Below are 24,505 nucleotides of genomic sequence, written 5' to 3'. Positions count from 1 at the left end.
ACCTGTTTTTCTATTTCAGAAGGATGGTTTAAAGAGAAGGGTGAAAAACCCAAGAGATTAATCACGAGATACCTCCTTAAAAACATCGGTTCGGACTTCTTTGATTGCAAACAGGTTATCTGAAAAACTAGCAAATAGCATTCCTAGTGATATAGGAAGATATGTTTTGGTTTGGGTCCTGGAAGAGACAGTCTTTAGGGATTAGTGTGGCCTGCTTAGACCGTCTTAACTCTGTAGTGCTTACACCTTTAGGCATAACTTCATCGAAATACTGAGCTATGTATCCTACCAGTCACACGTTGCAAGGATAAGCTAATTTTCTGTCTTGCTGACATTACTCTTCCCAATCATGTTGGTTAGTCCAGACATGTAAGCTCTGGCAGAGAACTCAAGCTTTAAGGAAAAAGATTGAGGTGTGTCTCATCATCACAGCTGCTCTGAGGCAAGATTATGTCATATGAGCAAGTTAAAGCTAATGCTGCAGACATCAATGTTTTTATATGCTGCAGAAAAAGGAAAATGTTTAGTACTTGAAGAACTTGACAAATTTTTAGTTCCAGTTAGCAAATTTTGCAAGCTCCTTTCAGCACAGCAAAAGTTCCCTACGTGCCTGGGAGCCACTAGACACTCTGCAACTGCTGAGGGAGCTTTTAGACTGTTTTTGGTTTGGGGAAATAAAGCTCCTGAGACTTGCAGTTCTCCACTGGCAGTATAGGATGAATTGCATCTGGACGTTGAGGTGTCCAGCTTTTTCATGACAGTCTTCTGTGCTGGGCTGCAACAGTAACAGGATAAAAGCTGAATCCAGGAGCAGTGTTGTGAGCTGCACATGATTTTAGAGCTCCAAGTTATCCCCCCTGAGCTCATCATCCTTGTGGTTGTGTTTCTGTAGGGTCTTGCAGACGTGGCTGTGGCTGTGCACAGTGGTGCAGCAGTTCAGTATCAAAACACTGAATAGATCTGGTCTTCTCAGGCCAAACAGTTTAAACTCTTAGGAGAACAAATCAAAACCCCTCTTTCACTTTTGTGGCCAAAAGATTTTCCTAATTCATCACTCTGAGTGAAGGCCAGGACAAGCCATTTGGGAATCCTACAAGACAAAGCTGATTACTCAATCTGAATTATATTATCCCTAGATATTTTGCTAGATCAATATGATTTCTTCCTTTCCCCTCCCTACCCCTCAAATTATTTTCAGTGGAACATTGTATCCCTCTTAGTTATTAATGGATTACACTAAACTTTGTTCTTCATTATGGAAGTAGCTTTGAAAGAAGGGTTTAAAAATATTTGAAATTATATTCTAGGTGTTTAATGCAGGATAATATCTTTCAGTTTGGAAGCCTAACTGAGACTACTGCATTCCTGCATTTTTTTTTAAGTATTTAGTAACGTGCAGTACTTTTTTACATATCAGTATGCTTTTATGTGTTAGAACAAACATACCAATACTTCTGAAAAAAGAATTTTAAGTTTTATATACTTTTCCATTAATACCTAAGAACCACGGGACAATGAGAACTGAATGTGGCACAGTGCAAAGTGATAAATGAGAGTTATCTTTCAAAGCTGATAATTTAGAAAAGCCAGACAAGCTCTGCACAATAGTGACATCTCTACTTGATCAGAGAAGTGCAAAATCCCAATTTTATATTGAAGTAATCATGAAGTATAATTTGTTCTGCTCTAGAATGTTGATACCAGCACTTAGATGAAACAACTCTGAATCCGTTGTGACTCATTATCTTAGTAGAGATGTAGTGGGACCTCTAAATACATTTATTTGATCAATTCCTACCGGTTGTTGTCTGTTTTAATATTGATTTGGTTTGGTTTTTTCCTGTATGTTATATATAAAATAAAATAGCTTAGAGAATATTTTCAATTAATATGACAAAGCAGAGAAGAAACAAAACATTGTCAGCATAAATGTATGTTTTACTTTCAGGCTGGCTTGATTGTATAACTGGAACAATATTTGACTTGTGTATGTTGGAGGGTAAAAAAAAAAATCGGCACAAAACTGCTAAGATGGATAACATCTGTGTGCTTTTCTCTCTGCAGGCATTTCAGGAATTGTGAGATCTTCCAGTATAGTGCAGAGTGCTAAAACCATACTGACAGCTGGTAAGAATGTGTGTGATTTCCATCAACATAGGTCTTTTAATTTCACAAAGGAAAAATTACAGGGCCCCAAGACTATCTTGTTACAGGAGTTTATTCTTTAAACTTTTGTGCATTTAATTGAAAGCCCCTGGGAGATAAAAGTAATATTTAAAGCAGAAGATTTACTGTAACTGTTGCAAAATTGTAAAATGCTAAAAGGAACTGGAGTCTGTGCAAGTTGTAAACAAATAAACAAACCCCCCAACAACCCAAAAGTAAGGAAAAAACCAACTTCTGAGTTCAGTTTAATTTTCTATGCAGGCCAGAACTGGCTGATATGCACTAGTTCTGCACTTTCTGCATTAAAAAGGCTTCATGCTTTCTTGAAGTTGCTTAAATAATTTTCTGAACTCATTCATACCTATTCCTAGTTCTTCCACAAAAGCAATTATATACAAATGATGCCAGTACTGGTTTTAAAAGCAGCTATAGAGGTTCCTACTGAGCAATCCTTATCCAGACTTCTACAGAGGCTGTTCCCCTCCATTGGTGTTGGTGACTCCATGTTACACCTCCTACCCCTAGCAAAGAAACACAGCTTTCAGTGTTCAGGACCATTACAGGTCTGCTGAGTAAAATAAGCAGGAACACTTTTACTTTTTATATGTGTCTGTTAATAGTTTAGTTCTATTAAATGGAAGAAGTCTGACAAAACTATTGCCTAACTTTTAGTAGCTGGAGGAGACAGAACTCCATCTAAGTAAAGCAGTTTTGTTATATATCAATTAAGCGCATGGCAGATGTTAGTTTCTAATGTAAGGTTTCCAACCAAATAGGTACATTTTTCTTCTACGGTTTGTTGTCAAAATTACCTGCTAGTGGTCAAGAATTCTGGTGCATTTAGAGATGTCAACTTGCATCCTATCTGTTCCTAAATCCATGGAGCGTAGATTTTTTTTGTGAAATAATTGTAGGGGAGGGGTCAAAGACAGTGTTATCCTATTGAATCCAGTGCTTGGGAAAGTTATCCTGACTGCCCAGTAGGGCAAAGCTGTTTGTGTGTAACTTAAAGAGCAGGGATAGAGACAGCTGAGCTTTCTAGGTTATTTATGCTCTCCTTCTGTCTGTTCTGATGGACAGAAAATCCCCTCTGGGAGTTATTAGCTCCTTTTGCATGTCATGCAGTAAATCACAGCCTGTGTTGGTACTGGGACTTTTGTGGGGTCCTAATGCATCTTCTAGTAGGACTTGTGATTCTTACCATGTTTTCTGCTTGTGCACTTGAAACTAGTTATTTGGGAAATGCCTTTACTTTCCTTTAACTGCTTTTTGCTTTATATACAGTGGCTTTTTTTCCCCTTTAAAACAAACTTGAGTTGTCTCCTAACCAGCCAGTTAAGATAGAATAACACTCATATTTAAAAACATGTTTTTTCTGCTGGTGGTTTTAGTGTTGAAAACATATTTTTGTGGTTTGATTCAGGTAAAGCAAAGCAATTTGGATCCTTTGCCTCAAGCACGAGCCAAATTTGAGCAAGGAGGCCCTAGGGGAGTTGATTTTTCTTACTTTTAGCATAATTTAGTTCCTTTTTTTTAAACATATTTACAGTCTTCTGTCAGAATCTGGCCAAAACCATTTGCAACAGAATTCAGGATTGATGGATTTTTCAGATGTGAGGTTTGTATGATCTTAAATGATTTTCCCTGGAATTGAGGAGGAATGGGTGTCCATGGGTTTAGGAGTTAGTTAGTTAGTTAGTTAGTAAAAGCTTTTTGCTTGTGGGGTTTCTTTTTGTTGCCTTTTTTTTTTTTTAAATAATTCTCTCCAAACACTTATGATTATGTTAAATCTTGCTGTATCTTCTTATGAAGATTTTCTCTCAAGTACAGTTTCTTAATTTAAAAATGCATTCCTAGGGGCAGCAGTACTGCTGCTGCCGTGGCTGTGCCAGTCCTTGGGGCTCTCCACGTGCACAGAATGTGCACAACACAGGGTGGCTCCTGCATTGGAATAGTTGCTTGACTCATGCAAGGAATGTGTCTTACAGGGAAGTGTGGAGCTCTAAATTCAATCCCTAAGGATGCCATATTTCTTCATTCTTTGTCCAAATCTTGTCTAATATTCTGTTCCCCTAAGACCTATTTTCACGCTTTCTAGTAGAGACTTTAGGAAAAGTATATGGCTCTGACCTTCTGCAATGCTTAGGTCAAGAATAGTAGCTTAAAATAAGAGAATTATTAAAGAGGTTCATTAAATCTGTGGCTTCATTAAATAAGCTCTGACTTTTTTTTTTTTGTTGCTGTTTCTAGTAACTGTATAAATAGTTTGTTTGAGGAAGAATTCGTTTTCACTACCTGGCCATCGTTCTTTTTGGAATGTAAGGGAGGACACAATATCTTTTCCTTAGCTGATTGTTTTACTTTAACAACCAAAAAAAGTGAAATGCCTACTCTGGTCCATAGCATGGCTGTCAAATGTACAGCATATTTCTAAATTGAATGCTAAATGTTAAATCAGCAATCGTTGTGCTGAGGTGGCATGCTGGGTATTAACATTATTGGCAAGGAGCACAAGCAAAATAAAGAATTTCAACCCATTTAAGAGAACTTTTTTCATCTTTCTCTGACAATGTGGTTTTGAAGTTGAGCTCTAGCTCTGTGTTTTTGTTTGTTGTTAAATGCCCTGTTTAGTTTTTGAAAATGTGCCTGTGCATTTCTTCGAGTCTGTGGTGAGGTTGCCTCTCTGTTTCTCATTAGAGATGGCACCATGGTTTAATTTGTTTTCCCATGTAGCTAGAGTTTGCATGGTCTTTGGGAACTAACTCTGCAGCTCTTATATTTAGCTCCTCTGAAGGAGATGTTGATACTTATTTAGCTTGGATTTCTTCTTTATATTTCACTCGAGGAATGCAGCAAGCCTTGAAAATTTTTCTATAAATACAATACTATGAATTAAATCATCAATTGAAGCATTTGTTCAAGATACTTTTAAGTTAACACAAATGCTCTGAATAACATTTGTTTTCTTAGAATTGAGATATTAGTATAATCATCCTTGTGTATTCAAGGATTCTTTTAAACTTAAAGGATCAGCTTTATATGTAAAATACTCTGTAGGGTTCAGATAACTGATGTCCTCATCAGCTGCCTGAGCAGATACTGCATTGCCACCAACTTCACTGGGAATATGTGTACAAAGTTTGCATATGTCTGTGCACGACAACTATCAGTATGTAACTATTTGCCTCCACATGACAGCTCTTCAGCAGTACATACATCAGTCTTTCTTTTTAAAAGGAATACTACATCCAGGCATATCTACCAGAAAACTTTGGGGGACTTCAGCCAAATTGCTGTCTTACAACACTAACACTTCCAAAAAACTCAATGCAGATTGTTAAGTAAAACCAGATACAACTTGTGTTTACACTGAGATGCTGTGGTCTCGGTCCCATGTGCATTAGGCCTTTGTTCTGTATCCTATAGTGGAAAAATTTGAAGGGGAGGTGGAACCACCAAGTCATAGATTCATAGCTGAAGTAAGAAAGACATTTTTATGTGGGTCAACTGCTTCAGATTCTGAGACTGAGCCATAATTACAACCATTAACTTTTACTACAGATGTGACTCATCACCCTGAGGGCTGCTTTAAGAAACCAGCTGTATGTATAAACCTGCATTTTCCTTTGCAGGCTGATGTGGTGGGGCAGAAATGTAAGCATCTCATTCCATAAGCCTCTGGTGGGTGGAGTTCAGTGGAGTGCTCCCTGCAGGGGGAAAATAGGAAAGAGAAAAATCTCTTTCTGTTGAGCTGCTTCAGGAGGCAGGGTGAGTTGGCAGGCTGGTAGAACAAGCTGACTTGCAGGCTGCAGTGCCAGCACAGTTAATTGCAGTCCTGCAGGGCTGAATCAGCTGCGTTGCTGTTGGTCTGCCACATTATCCTGCACTTCCACAAGTACTCTGACTTCATTGTAATGGCACAACAGCATCCATCCTGTCAGAGCAATTCCCGTATTGGAGGGGCTGGATCCTGCATGTACAGTACCTGGGAGACTGGACATTCATTTTCAAAGCCATACACACAGTTTTAACTTTGGAGATTGGAATCACTTCTTTCATTTATTTGCTATGCCCGAGCTCAGCCTGGCCTTGTTCTGCAACTGGAATTCTTACCCTGTGTGCAATTCCAATGTGGATATGTGAGTTGCCTTGGAATTTACATGATTATTCACTTATTATTTGAGGAGCCTGTCATGACTTCAGTAGTGTGCTCGCTTTTACAAAAACCTATTAATTGTAGAAAAGTTAGAGCATACGGCATAGAGCGGGTTTGTAAGTTCAAAATACAGGTATGGATTATTTCTTATGAAAGATAAAGCTGAGCTTATTTAAATTGCAGTTAGAGGCACCAGAAGTGTAAAACTGATTCTATACAGAGTATTTATCATAGGATTTTTACCCTCAGAAACAGAGCATGCACCTTTCCTTGTTACTGCATACTCGTTTGACTTCTTGCTACTCTAGACTGTCAATACCGAATGTATCTTTTCACTTGAAATATTTTATCTTCATTTGATTGCTTTCTAAGGTCTTTTTCAAATTAAAACTGATCATACCCTCCTCTCCTCCCTCTCCCCAAGAAAAGACCAGGGCAGTAGATGGCTAAACCTGTGGTACTTGTTCCAGAATATCTTTCCTTGCACTCTGGTCTGTCATACTGTGTGCCTTACGGCTAAATTGCTTCTGTGTATTTTTAGTCAGTCTTGTGAGGTGTTCAATTAGATAAACATAAGAAAGACTGTAGTAAGTATAACGTACCATACTTTCGATCTCTGCATTTAAGTGTCAAAATGAAAGCTTCTTGTGCAGCATTAAAAGCTTCCCTTTTCAGTTTTGAATTTGTAAGGGTGTGATTGAACTGTGTTGTAAGCTGAAAAGTCACTGTGTCTTATGTTGGGTTTTTTTGTTTGTTTGTTTTGGGGAGTATTTTAAACAAAAAAAGCTGAAAGATGGAAAAACAAGTAGCTCCACTTGCTAGGATCTCAGGACCCCACTGAAATGCCAAAAGTAACAGTATTTTGGTTTTAAGTTTACAAATACTAGATGACTAAACTCAGCAAAAGGCTATGTCTTTTGTTTATTCTCGGTCTGTAAGAGATGGCTGGTAGAATTTAAGTGTTTAACTCTAAGGGTGCACTTCACAAATTGTGTGGGAGTCATCCTTGGTCCCTTCTTATCTAAAACTCCTAAATGCTTGGAGGCAATGACTGCTGCTCTGTCTTTATGAAAACTGAGACATTCCTGCCTTCACTGTAGGCCCAGTGTGATGGTGTGGTATTTACCAGAGTTCACTACTTGTGGGCAGGAGAGTGCTAGGGTATGGCAGCTATTCTGGCTTCATATGAGGTTTGTTATAACCAAGTGACAGCAGGTTATTCTAAAGCAAAATTGGTCCAGACAACATCCCCGTGACATTTTTCACATTGAGGTCCATGGTACACCTCTGATATTGGCAGTGTCTCCAAAGTATAGCTGCTTGTCATCATCTCATTATTTTTGCTGCTTTCAGTTCAGCTGGGTATGTGCCTTGCCTGGTGTTCCAGACCCATCATTTCAGTATCATCTCCTAAGCACACAGATTGAGCAGTTTTATTCTCTGGCAGATGTACCATTCTGTCAGTTATGAAATTGTACCTGCCCTTGTACCTAGTTGGCATGAGGCAATAACAAAATATTCAAGGAAGTTACAGTGTACTTTACAGCTTGTTGAAACCAGAACAGATTTGCACCTTAACAGTCAGCAACACAGTTCCTATGACAAACCCAGATCTCTGTTTTCACTTTTAATTCAAGAGCCTTTGCATAGCAGTGCCTGGGCTGCTGATAGTCTGCAGGGTTTGATTAAACACGTAGTTGAGGTGGGCATCAGTGTGATGCTTCTCAGTTCTATCTGTAGAATTGGTCTCCAACAAGGCAGGCAGGTGCCCAGTGTATGGCACTAAGCACAGCTGTCTAACATCTGCTTGGCACCAGGAATTGGCCCAGGAGGGGGTGGAAGTGTAGAGCTTGTTACCTACCAGTCACGTGGACTTTGCTTGTTGTGCTTGAGCAGGATGTTCTTTTGTCCTGGTTCAGCCCTCTCACTCCTTCCCCTTTATCCCTTCAGTAAAATTTTGGCTGCATAGCTTTGGGCATAGCTTGAGGTTCTTCATCTAATCTCCAGAATCTGGGAATTGGGCTCCTGTCTCAAGAGCCAAACTGCTTTGACAACTAGATTCTTCTCACAGGCATGGCCAACTAAGTAACCTGCATGGCTAACGGCAGCCTGGAATCCTCCAAACAGTCCTGCTTAGGTGTCCTGCTGCACAGTGGAATCTGGCAGGTTGCTGGTGTCCATTACCAGCCAGAGTGGAATCCTACTCAGCTGGACATACCTTGCAGTAGATGAGAAAGGGCTTGAAAAAGCACAGTGTATTAGTTTGCTGAGGATCTGCAGTACACACAGGTGCGTTAAAAGCCTTCCTGTATGTAGCATTTAGAAACAGTGATGTGAAGGAGAAGTTTCCCTCTGCACCAGTTAATTGTTTCAGCAGGAATCTCTACATTTGCTATCCCTCGGTTATTGTCTGTACAATGTGCTTGTATACAGCATTGTCAGGCCTTCAGAATGAACCTGTTTATTGTACATGCTTTGATACTATTAAAGTTTTTTTTTGTGTCATTATCTACTATGTTATGAAGGCTATTTGCATATCTGCCTGGTGGATTAGGTTGTCATTCCTCCATGGAAATACTTCACTTGATGTAGTAAAAACTATTATCTGAGTCAGCCTTCCTAAATGTTTATATTTTTCATTTTGTCTTTTTTTTTGTCTTTTTTTTAGGGGCAAAGAAATCTGTAACTTACAGTATGAAGAAATTATATAAAATGACAAAGGGATGGTTAAGAAAGACATCTTGAGTCTTGACGTAGTATGTATGGGTAAATAAATGGTACATTTTCTCTAAATATTTTTCAAATGCCACTTTGCATACTTGAGAAGATTACAACGCATTTAAGAAGTCCATTCTAATGATTTACATGCCCAATTTTATGAATGAAATAGGAACTTTTTAATGGGAGAAGGTTTGCTGGTAATAGGGCAAAGGAATTCTACTCTGTAAATACTGAACTGTATTTTCTTGTATACTAGAGCTTGGATTTTCAGAAACCCCTAGTAAAAAGAATTGATTGTACATATGAATGAAAACCCAAAGCCACTCATTTTCTATGTATTGCTAGCTTTATTTTCCTAAAAAAAACCCTCAGGCTCTTTCAAAATAATCAAGTTCTTTCAGGGACTTATGGAACTGGAGAGCCCACTGAATTTTGTGTAGATAAGAAACTGTCCTTTCACATTTCTGCATTGACAAGTTCATCCTTAGAATTCTTCTGAGGATCCTCACTGGATGCTTCTGCAGGGCAGACCTTATGGAAAGGAGATTTCTTCTCACGTGTGACATTCTGAATCCAAAAAACTTCCACGGTGACTTTCAGTGTGGGAAAGAGAAATGAGCAGCTTGTCAGGTGTCAGGTTTCAATCCTTTCATAAAAATCCTTTTATGAGCCTGAGATGAAAACTGCCCAACTCATGGTTCAGCCTTGTCAGAAGAGCCAGAGTTGGAGGGAAAATCATAATTCCATGGACCTACTTGTGCAGACTTATGAAATATGTGTTGTTTGGCAAAAGATTCTATCAAAGCACTTTGAAGTTGGGAATATTATGAACAAAAGCACATATTTTTTGATTCTTTGATTTTATTTTTTTTCCCCTGAAAATACTGTCCACAAAGGTGAAACTTGTTTTCCCTTTAAAAATTAGCTAAACTAAAGAAAATTGGAGTTTTACATAATGTGTCAATCATGCCATTAAAGATTGGACATTTCTGGCAGTTTTCATGTGTGGTGCAATAAATTTGGAGGATCTTTTGTAAACAGAATATTTTTCACACTCAGGTGGGTTTCCTACTTTGGGAAGTTTATCTTATTAGAAATAAATTGAGACAAGATTTAATTTTGTTAGTGAAAATGTCAATGATAAAAATAATGTAATGGTAAAAAATGGAAATAAAATGTATCTTTCCTGATTAGCATGGGTTTTTTTTCTTGTATATTATCTGATCAGTAGGGTTATCTCAAGCTACATTCAATTTAGTGATCTCACTTTAAATTATTGGAATGAAGTTATCTGCTAATTGTTTCCAGGGAGCAGTTCAAAGCATGAATTTAAGAAAGACAACAGAAAATATATTATTGTATGTAATATGACTCATGCAGGCTTACTTTAATCATAGGACAACTTTAAAATATTGATTATTTTTAAATATTTGAGTTTGAAATTTTAAACCAGAGTCAGGAAATAAATGTGTCCCCTTTTTAAAATTATTATCTTTAAAAATATTATTCCTGTGAAATAGTAAGGAAATTACTGTGAAAATTTCTAAGGCCATAGGTAGATTCCTAAAACTTTGCATTATCCATTGGTGATAGATCCAGAATGGGTGAGCCAAATCCCCTCAAATGTCCCTTTGCTGATATTAGAAGGCTCATGACCCTTTTTATGGTGATGAAGAATGTTTGTATGTGTGGTATTAGCATTCCCTGTCCCCCCTTACTAATGGAAGAGGCCAAATTCCCCAATTTGAAAAGTTTACCATATAAGAAATGTCACCAGGGGCTTTAAGCCACTGCTTAAATAAACTTAACTTGGGTTTTGGCTGGATTTTTTTGTTTGCACGAAGAGGTTCCTTTGTAGATAATCTAGAAGTCTTTTATACATAATACACCCTATCCACCTTAAAATTAACCTCATACGAGTTAATTAAGTGAGGGCTTACAGTAGCCATACCATTTTTAACATTTCAGCATAAGCTCTAGTAAAAGAAATCTGAAATCAGATGTTGACTTGCTTAGGTGTGCTCGGTGGGAAGCTCTTAAGAACAGAAAACACTGATCCCAGTGCTAGAAACAGATCCCGACAGATACAAAGGTTTTGGACAAATGAACAGCCTGAGAAAAGATTCAGGATGGAGCCATGGCCTTCTGAATGAAATAGTTAACAGGTAAAAAGTGAGAACTGCCTGATTTAGTCATCTAACAAGGTGACAGCTTTGATTAGTTGGTCCCAAATGAAATGCTCCATAGGGGAACACTTGGGCACGTGTGCAGCAGCATAGACAGAACACTGATTTTTTATCTGGTGTTAGAAAACTTTTAGTAGGGTCCAGGGTAGTATCTGGGGAGGGAAGGAGGGAAGAAAGTCCTCATCTGTGAAAGGCTTAGGATACGAAAAAATTGGAAAACTGAAATTGTCAGTGCATAAATTATCCTTGTAGGAAACGGGACAATTTCAAACATATCCCTCTGCATAAGTAGTTAGCAAAACTATTTATCGTATTTATCTTTTGTAGTTTTGTTCTTTTTCTTTGAAGGCTGTATGGGAAGGGGTCTAAGAGAGCCTTCGCTCCTTCCAAAGAAGAGGACGCCAACCACTGGTGAGGATTTGTCCTCGACAAATTCAGAGAGATCATTCCTAGTGAACCTGTATTTTTCTGTGTGAATTCTGTTCCTCTAGTCAACTTTTGGAAAATAAAGTCTGTAAGCAGAAAAATGGAGTTGGTTTTGTGTTTTTAAGAAGTGCCAGTTGCTGCACACTGGACTGTTAGAAATCTATTCCATATACTGAATACATTACCAGATAATTAAGGCTAACAACTAAAATGTTATTGCAGATTTTGCCTCATTTATTTCCTCTTTGTGTCCATAAATGAAAATATAACTATTGCATTTCTGATTCCCATAATTCCCTCAAGGATGCAGGCTTTACTAGGCATTGCATAGAAATCTACAGGCTGACAGAAAACAAAAGGACATCTGTGGTGCACAGATGGAGCTAAAAGTTTTCCATAGAATAAGCAATATGACCAAATTAAGAAAAAAAGAGGCAGTGGCAAAACTAAGACATTTAGATTTTAATAAGCTCATTCCTTCCTCCTGTAATTGTGGAATGAAGTTTTAAACATCATGAGGCATTCTGGGGAGTAATATTGAACAAAACCATCCTGACGAACCCGTGCACTCTTTTCTTTTGTTTCCTTAACACAAAAAGGTGATACTGGGGCTTTTTAACCTGGTTAAATAACAGCACCACAGGATAGGAAGCCATAAATTGTAACTGCTTCAAGCACTGGTTGAGAGGGGTCATGTGTCATAAGATTGCTCAACATCTGGTTGAGAATTCCTATTAGCAGAGCATTTAATCACATGCTTGACTTAAAATGCATAGGTTAGCACTGTTTTTGAATAGGGATGTAATTCCTTTTTGACATAATGGCAACATATAGCTTGGCCTTGAATCTACAGGAGTAAAAAAAATTGTACAAATCCTTGATGTAGAGAGTTGTACAGTACAGTTGGACATGGCTGACCCCCTCCTGGGATACGGCTGCCGCATAAGTAAAGGCTGGATTTTAACAGCTCATTCACTCTGGTGATTTTTATTTGTTACCTTGAAGTTGTGGCTGTTTTCCCTTCTGTTGAGAGAGAATGCCTTGGAGATATGTGTGCACCAGAACTTTAAATAGAGTATCTTGTGGGGATATCTTGTATCCTGAGAGGCTCAGTGTTTCTCCTTCTCTGCAGTTTCTCACTATTGGTGAGTTTGGGGATAAGCAGCAGTTAAATCTGGAATTTTTTAATGATGAAATGCAGTTGTAACTCTAGGGAAGCATTTGAAAGAGCAGCTTTCTTTAAAAACCCTTAGTAATACAAAGATAATGTCCTGAATATTAAAATAAGACACATTTAAGAGTGGGTTTGGTGTTTCAGAAGCTGCTTGCCCCTGAAATGGTGCTTCAAAACATTAGAAGGCAAAAACAAGTCTGTGATGTGAGAATGAGTTGGCCTCATTCCTGCAGCGAAACAGCAGTCTTCATCCTGCACCTTGCTAGCTGAGCAAGGGCATTTATTCAAGAAATAAGGTTCTCCTAGAAAAAAAAAAGGTAACGTACTGCTTGCTGTCTGGCAGCTAATTAACCATTTTTATGTGCAGCAGATGCTGTGTGGCATCAGGCCCTCCCAACCCTTACACTGTTTGTCCTGCCATGGATTGCTCTGCCCCTCTACAGGTGTTACTTTACTGAAGTTTGCCTGTAACCTGAGCTGGTCATGTTTGTCTTACATTGCTGGATACCCCCTGCATATCTTGATTTTCCTTTATGAACTTCCTTTGTGTACAGCACTATAATGGGTCGCTTCTTGCTCTTTGGAGAGAGTTTTGCAAATCCCAGTTTAATAGTTCCTAGTTCACTCCATCTGTTGATACATTGCCAGTATCTAAGTCTGTGCACTAAATCTTTGTGAGACTTATCTTAAGTCCTTCCTCATCATCCATATAGGCTGAAATCTTCAACTGTATTCTGTTCTGTAAATCATTTATCTCTGTGCCTTTTAAGAAGTGGCCTACCTTTCCCCTTGGGGCCATTGGTCTTGAACGTATTTATTTTTTTGGCAGAGTGCCATGAATGAATCATAGCCCTGAGCAGCTCAGCCTGGGCTCCTCTCGATTGTTAATAGGGAATACTTAGGGCAGTTGTTACAACGCCTTGCTCTGGGAGACTTTTAAGAGAAGAGAGATTGATTTCAGACTTGTTAGTTGCTTTTGAAGTTCCTCAACAGTATGTGGAAATGATTTCTTACGGTTGTACAGCTGTAATGCACTAAAATAACTCGTGATTGTTGAATGGGAAGTTGGTACATGGGAATATGTTACTAACTCTTTGTCCTAATGAGGTGTTTGCTCTTTCACAAAAAATAGTCACTTCAGCTTTTCATTCCATTTGTAACTTTCCTGTTTATACCTTCCTGCTCCATTTCCATACTGCTTTATTGTTTCTTGACTTAATTCTCAAGTCTTTCATTCTGTTCTTCAGACATCCCTCTTTTTTGGTTTCGCTGTCCCACATGGATATTGTTTCATACTCCCTCCCTCTTTTTCCTGTGTAACAGTGCTTTCATTAAAGGCAACCAGGCAGATGATTTATTTCTGATGTCTTAAAAGGCTTCTTTGTAATGAAGAGCCTGGAGCCAAGCAAACCACTAAGGATTTCCATAGGTGAGTCAGCAGCATGGGCCTGGCTGGCTCTGAGACCCACAGTGTCCACAGTGAAGTATGGAACTATCTCATGCTTCAGAGGGAATGAAGTAGATGACAATGGGAAATCAAAATTTGACTGGATACATCACCATAGATTCTGGTTTCCACTTCTTTGTTAACTTGTCCACTGTTGTGAGCAGCCCATTTGGCTAGCAGTGGGATGTTTGGCTGCTCCTAAACTTTGGATTTGGGCAGTGCACAGAGCTGTAGGACACAGTATGCTGACCTCCTCCATCAGCATTCGTGGGATGTGTTCTTTATCACGTGCACATTTCCCATTTTCCAGGTGTTTGAGCACTGAGTTTCTCCAGCTGGTTGGCTGTAGGACCCCTCAAATACCACCTATATTGAGTGCACCTGACTTAGTTTTAACTGCAGAGCCTGTATTTCTCACCTGTGCTTCAGGGAGGCTTCTCTTTCAATTTGGTTGACCTTCAGTGTGAGGGAATTGGACCAACAGATGGGGAGTAATAGCTGCAACCTGATCATAAACAAGGTGCTGTAGGTTAGCACACAGCTGAGCAAGTGGGATCCCTTTCTGTTAGAGGGATGCACTTTGGAGTATTCCAGAGCTTCCTGATGTTTGCAACAAAAATCTTTGCCAAATTGGGAAGATAAAGATGGATCCAGAGACCAGTATTCCTGGGTTGCTTAGGGAACTGAACTGTGAGGTCCTTGTTCTCCACACTGAGGTAGTAATGCTACATCTTGTTCTGACTTGGGAAACTTCAGAATAAACAGAGCCCTTGGTGAGTGTCCAGTGGAGGGGGATCCAAGCAGGGTTGTGACTCATGCCTTTTCCCAGCAATTAATTTAAAAATAGAATTGACACTGATGCTTTGAAGGTCAGAATGCCAGGTCAGTGTGTGTCTGATAGTTTTTCATGGGTAAGGTGTTGATAGAGGACGAAGTATTATTCATTTTCAAATTCAGTTCTGCTGGCCTATATTCTGTGTAGAAAATGAATTTTCTTTGTATTATCTACTGCAGGAAGAAGAGACATTACCTCTACATAGGTATTTTCTGGCATATTTTTTGTCTGAGTGAACAGCTGCTCTGTCACTTTTAATACTGTGGTTTCACAAAATTTTGCAGTGACCTTATTTACCTGTTTTTCTAGATAAAAATTTACATCATAGTTGCTAACTGATCCTGAACTTAATGGCTGCCTTAGGGAGAGGCAGGAATCACTTTACTCTTGCACATTTTAACCTCTTACTCAGACTGGTTAAATCAGAGATGTTAAGAAATGGGTTAAATTTTAGTACATGAACAGGAAGCTTTGGACTATATACATTCTGAAATTATTCATGAAAGCTGCAAATGTTTTAGTTACACCTTCAGTAGAACTTTCATGTCATTTTTGCCTTCACAATTCAGCATTCTGCCCAAACCTTTTCATTAGTGGTGGGTGGCTATTTTGACGATTATGCACATTTTTTTCCTGAGAAATTGAAGATACTGCAGCTGTAAAGACAATATTCTGAACTGACTGAAACTTCATGCAAGTGTCATGGCTATAGAGGATTCCTCCTGCTTTTGAATTTGAATAGAATTTGATTCTTGGGAGCTTGCAACCACAGGGGACAGTCTTTAAAAACAAAACAAACCAAAAACCGGTCATAACACTATGTCTTTTGGTTCCTTCACTTGCTTTTGTTGTACTGTGAGACCTGCTCTGAAAGACTCGAGCCTGATGTTTAAGATACCTCCCCTACTGGTTAAACAGGCCAAGTAAATGGTAAAATATCTCATTTATTTAATTAATTTGTACTACTTCTCTACATGGAATCTATCTAGCTCTATGAAATACTTGGTAAATTTGAAAGGTTCTGCTCCCACACAGAGGATTATTTTTTTAATCTCTGCTTTCCTGCCAAAGCTTCTCCAAACCTTGGTATCGAAGCATGAAGGGGGGGGGGGGGGGGGGGGGCATTCAATGGAGTTTTTTTGGTTTTGTTTGTGATTTTGGTTTGTTCTTTTAATGTTGCCATCCTCAAGCTGTCTTGCGCTTAGCAGTGGTGAAATGTCTGGTTCACTCCTTGTATGAGACAGCAGTGAGAGCCAAGAAGTTTGGCTCCTTAAAAATGTTTTGAAAAGTGGTGCAGGACAGGGGGCAGAGCTGACATAAAGCAGCCTCCCAATGTCTGTCTCATGATATTGTCACAGTGCTTTGGCATTACAGCCTGGGGCAAGGCTTTTGAAAACCAAATTATTTGCACAATAAATTCTAGACTATTTCTTTTTTTCTTTTTTTTTCCCCCTCTGTTTTTTCTCCCCTCATTGCCTCCCAAGTCTGGTGTTGGGGCATAAATCCTAGGTGGGGAGATGGTACACATTCTGCACACTCCTGGTTAACTTTGAGCCTGCATCCTTGGGTTAGACTTGCCAAGCAGAAGACTGAGTCAGCAGCAATTTCATAGTTTGAAGGTGAGTTTGTACAGACAACAGTAGATGGTCACTGTGCTTAAAATGCTTACATTTTAAAGTGGATTATATTTAAGGGTTGTACTTGCACAGGTGCTTTTAAAGTTCTGGGTTTTTCTGCTTTTCTTTTTGTTGTTTAAAGAATGTCTCCTCTGTTCCTTATCTAGAGTTTGTGACTAATTTTCAGTATAAAATTGAAAACATGTTACTTGTATTATAGAATCATAGAATCATTTAGGTTGGAAAAGACCTCCAGGATCCTTGAGTGCAACCTTTGACCAATATGGTGTGATTCTATGACACATGGACAGCTGACAGATGGATATTCCTAGGGGCCTAGACAGTCTCCTGGTGCCCAGTTCCTTTAGGCAGGCATGTTATTCTAATCCAGTCACCTACTGCTGGTTTAGAAGAAATTCAGGTGACTGAAGAACCTTTCCTTATAACCTCGAAATGTACAGAAATTATGTAGCTTACAATAAGTTAGTGTGGAAACTCAGAAAAACAGATTTGCATTTTATCATGAATTGCAACCAGTCCATGATTTTAATGATCCCAGTGGAACTAAAGTTCCTCTTGACCTATTTGAAAGGATACAAATCTAATAGGGAGTTAAATCTATTATATGTATGTGTTTGTTGCACAAGAAAAAAGTGTACAGTAAAGAGGTTGCTTTGAATCTTTATCTGCATTTGTGTATCATGGTTATACTGACCTTTTTTTTACACTGAGCTCATCATTCAGTCTCTCTGTGAACCATTTGTGGTCTTTTTATCAGTGTTTAACAAAACTTGGACAAATTAAAAACAGTGGGTGTGACCAAAGCTTGCTTTTAATTTGTTAATCTGACACTCCTTCATTTTTAACTTTTTTTTTTCTCAGATATCTTGACTGTCTTCATTTTATGGGAACATCCATAGGGTGGAATCTTTCCTAGAACAAAGCAAGGAAAAAGTACCTGTGGTTAAATGTTCTGAAAGAACAGAGTTGGTGGTGTTCATATTTCTGTTTTAGTCTGAAAGTATCTCATTGTTTGCTTGAAGATTATGCTGGTGTTATGACCCTGCTCCAACTGAAATTATACTGTCTCTTTTAATCTGTCTTTGGATGATGAGGCAGACAATTATGAAGAGGACAAGCTTTGTCTTGAAGCAGGTAATAAATAACCATCTCCATCAACTTACAGTTTGGATCAACTTGTCTGTCTGGAATTACTGCAATTTAACACATTATGGTGTAATGAAATAATAAACTATCTTCAAAAAATTTTAAAGTGTCTTTTTAAGTCTGATATTCCACAGTGTTTTGGATTTTGGGTGTGTTTTTATATAAGGTAGCTTTGAGATGCAGTGCAAATGAACCCAGATTTTTGCAGGGAAGAGTTTTAGATTCAGAGCTTAGGAGTGTTAACATGGAAGAAAAGATGTTTGTTTCAGCGGCTGCATAATTTGTGTGTGATAAAATGTGTTTTGAGATATGATTTTAAAAGCTGCTGTCATTTGGTGTAAAATCAACCTGTTTTATTAAAAGAATGTGTGGATAGATGGAAGCATGCATTGTAGTTGTACTGACAGAGATTGGGAAGCAATGACATGCCTTACTAAGCTGACAAGTAATGGTGTTTTGTGATAGCTTTGGGAAAAGTGTTTGCTTTTGGCACCAACTTAATCATCTTCATGCAAAGTTTAGTATGTCTTGGGCTTCTCCTCAGACTCAAGGTAACTTCATGCATTCCTCTCTGTTGTAACAGACATAACTGTATTGTTGCTGTTCGAAAAACTAAATGAGATTGCAGTAAGAAACTGGAAGAACTTCCATAAATTCCTCTCTTACCTGCAGTGATACCAGTTGGCAAATTACTTCCTTAGATGGGCACCTAAAGAAAAAGAAACCATCTCTTTGTAGCTCTACACTTGTATTGTTGATTGAAGTAACACACAACACGTGCCCCCTGCTGCAACTCTTAGAAGCTGAAATCAGTCAAAAATAGTTTACCAAACCAGGCTGGAGTCCCTTTGCACATGGAGCACCCGTGGCTGGTGAACACTGCAGACTTTCACAATAATAAGGCTATTGCTGTTGGGACCCACATGGAGGGAGGTACTTGCCCAAGGCATTTTTAACCAACTCTTGGTATGGTGAAAATGTTTTATTTTCTTGGTTGGCCATGGAACAGATGTCAGGCTTAATTTCAATAGTAATTACAAGATTAATGTTTGAGTAGGGTCTGTAGAACTGGGCCATCAGATCTCCCTGCAGACTGCAACTGCACTTGCTAGTATACAGGTTTCCCCCTCTGGTTTCAGGTTCTTCTTCTATACTAAAAAGAAGAAAAAAGTGTTAAAACACTTTGTGAAACAGTGGTAACTCTCAAAACATACTTAGAAATGACTTGGTGGCTTTTGGTGCTTGTGAAATACTGGTGTCTCTCTGTGCCCCTGTGCTAACATATTGTTTGAGGAGCTCAGTGGGCCTGGGGGATGTGGCAGATCTCTGTGTGACTGGCACATCCACAGCAGAAGTCGGGAGACATCGATCCTGCGGCACCTGAGAGGCACCGTCAGGAATGATACCGGCTCCCTCACGCAGGGGTTAAATCTTCTGTTGCGGTGGCCATACCGTATGGAGAATGTGACTAATTTTTGGTGATTAATACACATTTGGAACAGGAGTAGCAACTGGAGTCTGTCCCAGGATTTGCATCATATCTTAGGTGCCTTACCTAAGGCTTCAAGCACTACTTTTGTTTTAGTTCAGCTAGGAACCCTCAGCTGTCTCAATCGCTTTTTGGGTTTCAGCAAAGTATATTTTTGCTGGTATCCAAGTCAGCAAAGAGCCTTTGATATCATTCAGTTAGAAAGTACATGCAAAAACGAAAACAAATTTTAACAGCTGAGCAAAACAAAATCTCATTCATCACCCAAGGCTGGGTTTGCTTTACTGGTTTGTGAATTTGCCTTTTGAGTGGCTTCGCTGAACATTAGCCTGTGTTGAACTCAGCAGCTTCAACAAGATTTTCTTATGCTGTTTTCGAAGATTTCCAGGGTTTGACAACTTGCCCTTCATTCTTTTTGTTTTAACGAGTGTTTACAGCTCACTTCAGTGGGGAAGTCTGTCTGTCTGCACCAGCAGTGTCTGTACGGGAATGCACAGGGTCACTGTTCCCAGCAAGCTGATGTTCCTCAGACTCTTTAGATGTTTAGTAAATATCCTGTTGTAAAACTTTTGCTGGGAGCTGTAATAGAATATCCAAAGGATGAAAAGCTGGTTTTGACCTCTCCTTTTTCAAGCTCCTCCTCATCCCAGGAGCTCTGTGTCATTAAACAAAAAAATCCTTCCTACCTATTCCCTCCAGCAGTTATAAACAGGAGTGGCAGACTTTTTTCTTAAAGATGCATATTAAAAAGTCTGCAGCAATTAATTCTCGTGATGTGTACCAATGTCTAGTTCAGATCTTTTCCCAGTGCCTGTGGGTTTGTTTTCCGTATTTCATTTTTTTTTCTGATATCTTTTTTTTCTCAAGTTTTAGATTATTATGACTAGTATTTTTCCAAATATTAGATCATCAAAATTCTGTTCTTGTTAGCTGGTAATGAAAATATTTTTCAGTAGTCTATTAATACAATATTAATTTTAAAAAATATAAATATTACCATATATTGGTATAAATGTCATAGACAAAGGTTTAAAAGTATGTATAAAATGATGTTTATTATTATCATTATGAGACTATATGCCTTTCAGTTTTTTAGCAACTGAAATGTTTCTATTAGGTATACTGAGTGTGTGGAGTCTAAATCTGGATTTCATTTAATGTTTGGAATACATTTTTGGCTAGCTTTTGGTGGCCCGGAGATCTCATGACCTGTCCATGCAAGGATATGAAAATACTTCAGTGTCAGCTATTCCTGCATGATTTTGATAGACTTTTAAATGGGAACTGGACAGCACAGGCCCTTCATGGGATCTGAATCTTTCAAGGAATCCAAGTGCAGGGTGTGTGGGTTCATCCCCGGCCGTTCCCTTCCGTGCAGCCTCCCACACCACTTGGCCAGGCTGCTGCTTTGGCTGCACCTCTGGTGACATGTGGGAGCTGTGCTCCCTCCACCATTTCATGCACCAATCCCAGTTTCAGGATCTAAAATAAACCTTGCTGTGCCTTGGTACTTTTTTTTTCCTTGAGAAAACACAGACAGTTGTGCTGCCATTTATATACTTATGCATTTATTATAATAGTGTGTGTGTCTGTCACACTGAAGGGAGGAGGAGCTGGGTGGGAGAAATACCATAAGCAGAATTCCACTGAGACACGGCATTTCTGTTGCTCTTTTTGGGTTCCACCCCAAATCTGCAGCCCTAAGGCTCTTTGTGGGGTTCACACTGATTTGAAGTTGTGTCAGGGCAGGGTCAGGTTGGATCTCGGGAAAAGGTTCTTCCCCCAGAGGCTGGTTGGGCACTGACCAGGCTCCCCAAGGCTGCCAGAGCTCCAGGAGGGTTTGGATGATCCTCTGGGGCACAGGGGGTGACCTTTGGGGATGGGTCTGGGCAGGGCCAGGGGTTGGACTGGAGGATCCCTGTGGGTCCCTTCCAACTCAGCACATTCTGGGATTCTTTCCCTTTGCAGTGCACTCCAAGAGCTGCCCAAAGCACCCTCAGATCTTTGTGAAGGTAAAATGCAGAATTATTGGACATGTTTCTCTACATGACAACTGATGTTCATGTGGACACCAGAAGATCAGTACAGCACTTTCCCATTACTTTTCTGTAATTAATTTCTGCAAATTAAATGCCTGTTGCACAAACAGCATTCCGGGGTTCTTCAGAGTGCATTGGAATAGTCTTAGTTTGGCTTCTGAGAAGTGGCTCTTTCAAATACACAAGCTGTTCCAAACCAGTTTGTTTTTGGTAACATTACTCAAAACAGGCAAAATGTGCTCCTAAATTGCTTGAATCTTGGGAATGGCAAACTTGGAATGAGTGCTGCTGCAAGGCAAGGGGAATGAGGATGTGCTGGTGTTCGGGGAGTGCTGGGATGGTGAGAACAGGAGTGTTTCTTGCTTTTCCCAGTAGTCCAGTGCTGAGGGACTGGATCGTTCTGGCTCCTAGCAGACATTCAGACTTTTTGCAGTTGCACGTGGGAGCTCCTGCTCTGGAGATGGAAGAGTACGAGAGCGATTCGTTGACCATGGCGATGGCTCAGCTTTAGTTTCACACACGTCTGACTGGTGGCAGTTCCTCCGGCGGCTGAATGAGTCATATCGAGTGCAAGAAGGGATTCTGTAAAACTCTGCTGCGGTACGAGCAGTAAACAGGAAACAAAGTGACGGATCTGTTCAGACCAATTATCGTCAAATTGTGTGGAATAGGTGGACGTTAGCCCCCAGTCCTTCAGCCCGGCTGTAGTACGTTACCTCAGGCTCTGAAACGCTTGTTCCTCGTCATTTGTGCGTGTGGCTGCTCAGCCTGTTTGTGAGATGCTGAGTGACGGCGCGTTTCAATTGGAAACGCAAGTGGCGCACTTCGGCTTTTAAAAAAGTGCGTTGTGAAGAAAAATTTTTTGTTGTTTGCCTGTAGTTTCAGAAAAGCTTTTAAACCAGAGTCGGAGTCAAGCAGGCACAGACCGGCGGCGTTGTCCCCGCTCCCTGTTCTCCTGTTCCTCGGTGTGGCGTTCCCGGCTTTCTCGGGGTTCGAACCGCTGGCCCTTCGACCTTGGCCCCCGCGAGCCCCTCCCCGGGGCGGGGCCTGGCGCGCGCGCTCCCTACCTGCGAGGATGTGACGTCAGCTTATCATTACCCTAATTACGGTGACGTCATAGCGGGCTCGGCCAATGGGGCCGCCCCGCGCTCCCCACCTGCTCGGCGCAGAATTCCCTCATTCCTGGGATTCCTCCCCGGGCCCGCGAGCGAGCGGGGCCAGCGGGGCCAGGCTCGCCGCGCCTGCTCCGCTCCGCTCCGCTCCGCTCCGCTGCCGGGCCGCCAGTGCCGCCCCTTCCCGCCACTCCCGGCCCGGCCCGGGGGCGCCGCGGCCGCGCTGCCGCCGCTCCTCCTGCCGCCGCCCGGCCCCGCCGCCGCCCGGAGTGCCGGTGAGTGAGGGGGGAGCGGCCGGGCGGGGGCGGGGGCAGGTGCTGCCCTGGCGCGTTCTCCGCGCTGCGGGACTTTCCCCGGGGCGGGCGGAGCGGAGCCTCCCGGGGGGGCCGCGGAACCACCTCGGAGCGGCCGCGGGGGCTCCGAGCGCTGCCGGCGGGGCCGGGCCCGCCCGAGCAGCGAGGCTGTCCCGACAGGGACTGGCTTCGCCGGCTGGAGGTGCCCGAGGTGCCGCAGGTCCCGGCGAACGGGAACGGGGAGGAAATACCCCCCAGGAGCCCCTACCCCGGGTGTTAGGAGCAGCGGGACTGAGCGGGCGCTGCGTCCCTGCCGTCCCCGACTTACACGTGGGCTCCCGCACGGCGTGCTTTTCCTACAGGGAAAATCCCTGGGGTCACATCAGTAGCAGAGGTGAAACCTTCTAGAATGAGTCCCAAGGGCGCTGGGAAGGTTTTTGACTCTGTATCTTGTATATTCCATTTGTAGAGATATTTTTTTATTCGATCTGTAGCAGTGCAATGTCAGGCTGTCTTATGTGTTCCCCAGATGCGATCAGCAGTAATCAGTTCTCGAGGTTTGCATTTTTTAAGTAAATAACTGGGCTGGAACAGTTGTTGCTGGATCTCCAGCATCCCCAGCGTACTGCGGGGAACAAGAATGGGGTGTTTTGGTGCAGGATGCTAAAACAGGGTAGAAAATCATTATACAGACTCTTGGGTACGGCGGACTGGGGAGATGGGGCAGACCTCCAGGCTTGAGCTGTTTTCCTCACCAGCCCATCTCTGACAGGACTTTTTCCATCCTGCATATGGCAAATCCATTGCCACACTTGGGGGCATATTAATTAAGAGCATTCACACAATAAAGTGTCACGTTCTTATTTACATATATGTAGCTCTGATAACCTTCTCAGCATCTCCATATTACATTAGTTAATTTGTTTGTTCTCAGAAACATTTGAAAGTTTTCTATTATAAAAGGGACCTTCAGTTCTATCTGCTGTAGTTAAATGTTTCATAATAGGTTTGCAGCGGAGTGTGTAACATGTAGGATGGACTGAGTGGTCTTGCAGATAGATACAAGACATGGTCAGGTTGGACTTCTCTACCTTTAATTTCTTAGGTTAGCTTTTAATTCAAACACCATTGCTAATAGATTTCTTTGTAGAATGTTACTTTGTTAAGGAGTTTTTATGCGACAAGGCAACAAAAGGCACAAGGTAAAATGCCGAAGCTCTGCTTTAAGCTTATAATTTTCTGTGTGATGAGTTAAATTGTTGTTTCTGCCTGAAGATTTGCCTGTTCAAACACTTCTTCCACATGCAAAAAAAACAACCATGGTTAAAAAACCTCAAAGTAGTGAATAAATAATTTTTTTTTTTTAAAGAAAGTGATATTTTGAAGATTCCTTGGCCATACTTGGCCTGAACTCACTCTGGGGACGATGGGTTGTAAATGCAGGAAATGAGCAGTACTAACCATAGTCATGACCTACACTGAGTACTTGCAGTTAACATTTCACATGGGTATCTCAACACAGGATTCATGTATCAACAAGTAGAAGCTTTGATCTAAGTGCAGTTGAAGGAATTTATTGTGTCTATTTGAGACACATACTGTGCTCATCATTATTCTCATTCATGTTGCAAATCTGATTTACTCTCTCCTATAATAAAAAATAAAAGGTATTCACCTA

General features: G+C 40.7%; 2 protein-coding genes across 14 annotated transcripts in view; both read left to right on the top strand.

Moving 5' to 3' along the window:
• TAMM41 (TAM41 mitochondrial translocator assembly and maintenance homolog) overlaps window positions 1-17,997 on the top strand; it is a 28,318-nt gene extending 10,321 nt beyond the window's left edge. For 2 of the 13 annotated variants that reach the window (XM_064667984.1, XM_064667982.1), the window contains 3 exons: window positions 2,065-2,127; window positions 16,596-16,730; window positions 17,610-17,996. In XM_064667984.1, coding sequence (XP_064524054.1) covers window positions 2,065-2,127; window positions 16,596-16,723 — 191 coding nt within the window. In that variant the 3' untranslated portion in view covers window positions 16,724-16,730; window positions 17,610-17,996. Of the gene's footprint in view, window positions 1-2,064; window positions 2,128-8,990; window positions 11,757-16,595; window positions 16,731-17,609 lie in introns of those variants that run through there. The other 11 variants (XM_064667975.1, XM_064667985.1, XR_010433528.1 and 8 more) reach the window with 10 other exon arrangements.
• A 4,706-nt stretch (window positions 17,998-22,703) lies between these two features.
• VGLL4 (vestigial like family member 4) overlaps window positions 22,704-24,505 on the top strand; it is an 85,194-nt gene continuing 83,392 nt past the window's right edge. Inside the window, exon 1 of the mRNA XM_064667972.1 lies at window positions 22,704-22,809. The gene's annotated coding sequence lies outside the window, so the exon portion shown is untranslated. The remainder of the gene's footprint in view (window positions 22,810-24,505) is intronic.

This window comes from Pseudopipra pipra, chromosome 11 (assembly GCF_036250125.1).
Source record: "Pseudopipra pipra isolate bDixPip1 chromosome 11, bDixPip1.hap1, whole genome shotgun sequence".
Classification (NCBI taxonomy): Eukaryota; Metazoa; Chordata; class Aves; order Passeriformes; family Pipridae; genus Pseudopipra; species Pseudopipra pipra.
Note: the sequence above shows the minus strand (reverse complement) of the source record. Positions and strands in the feature narration are given on the sequence as shown.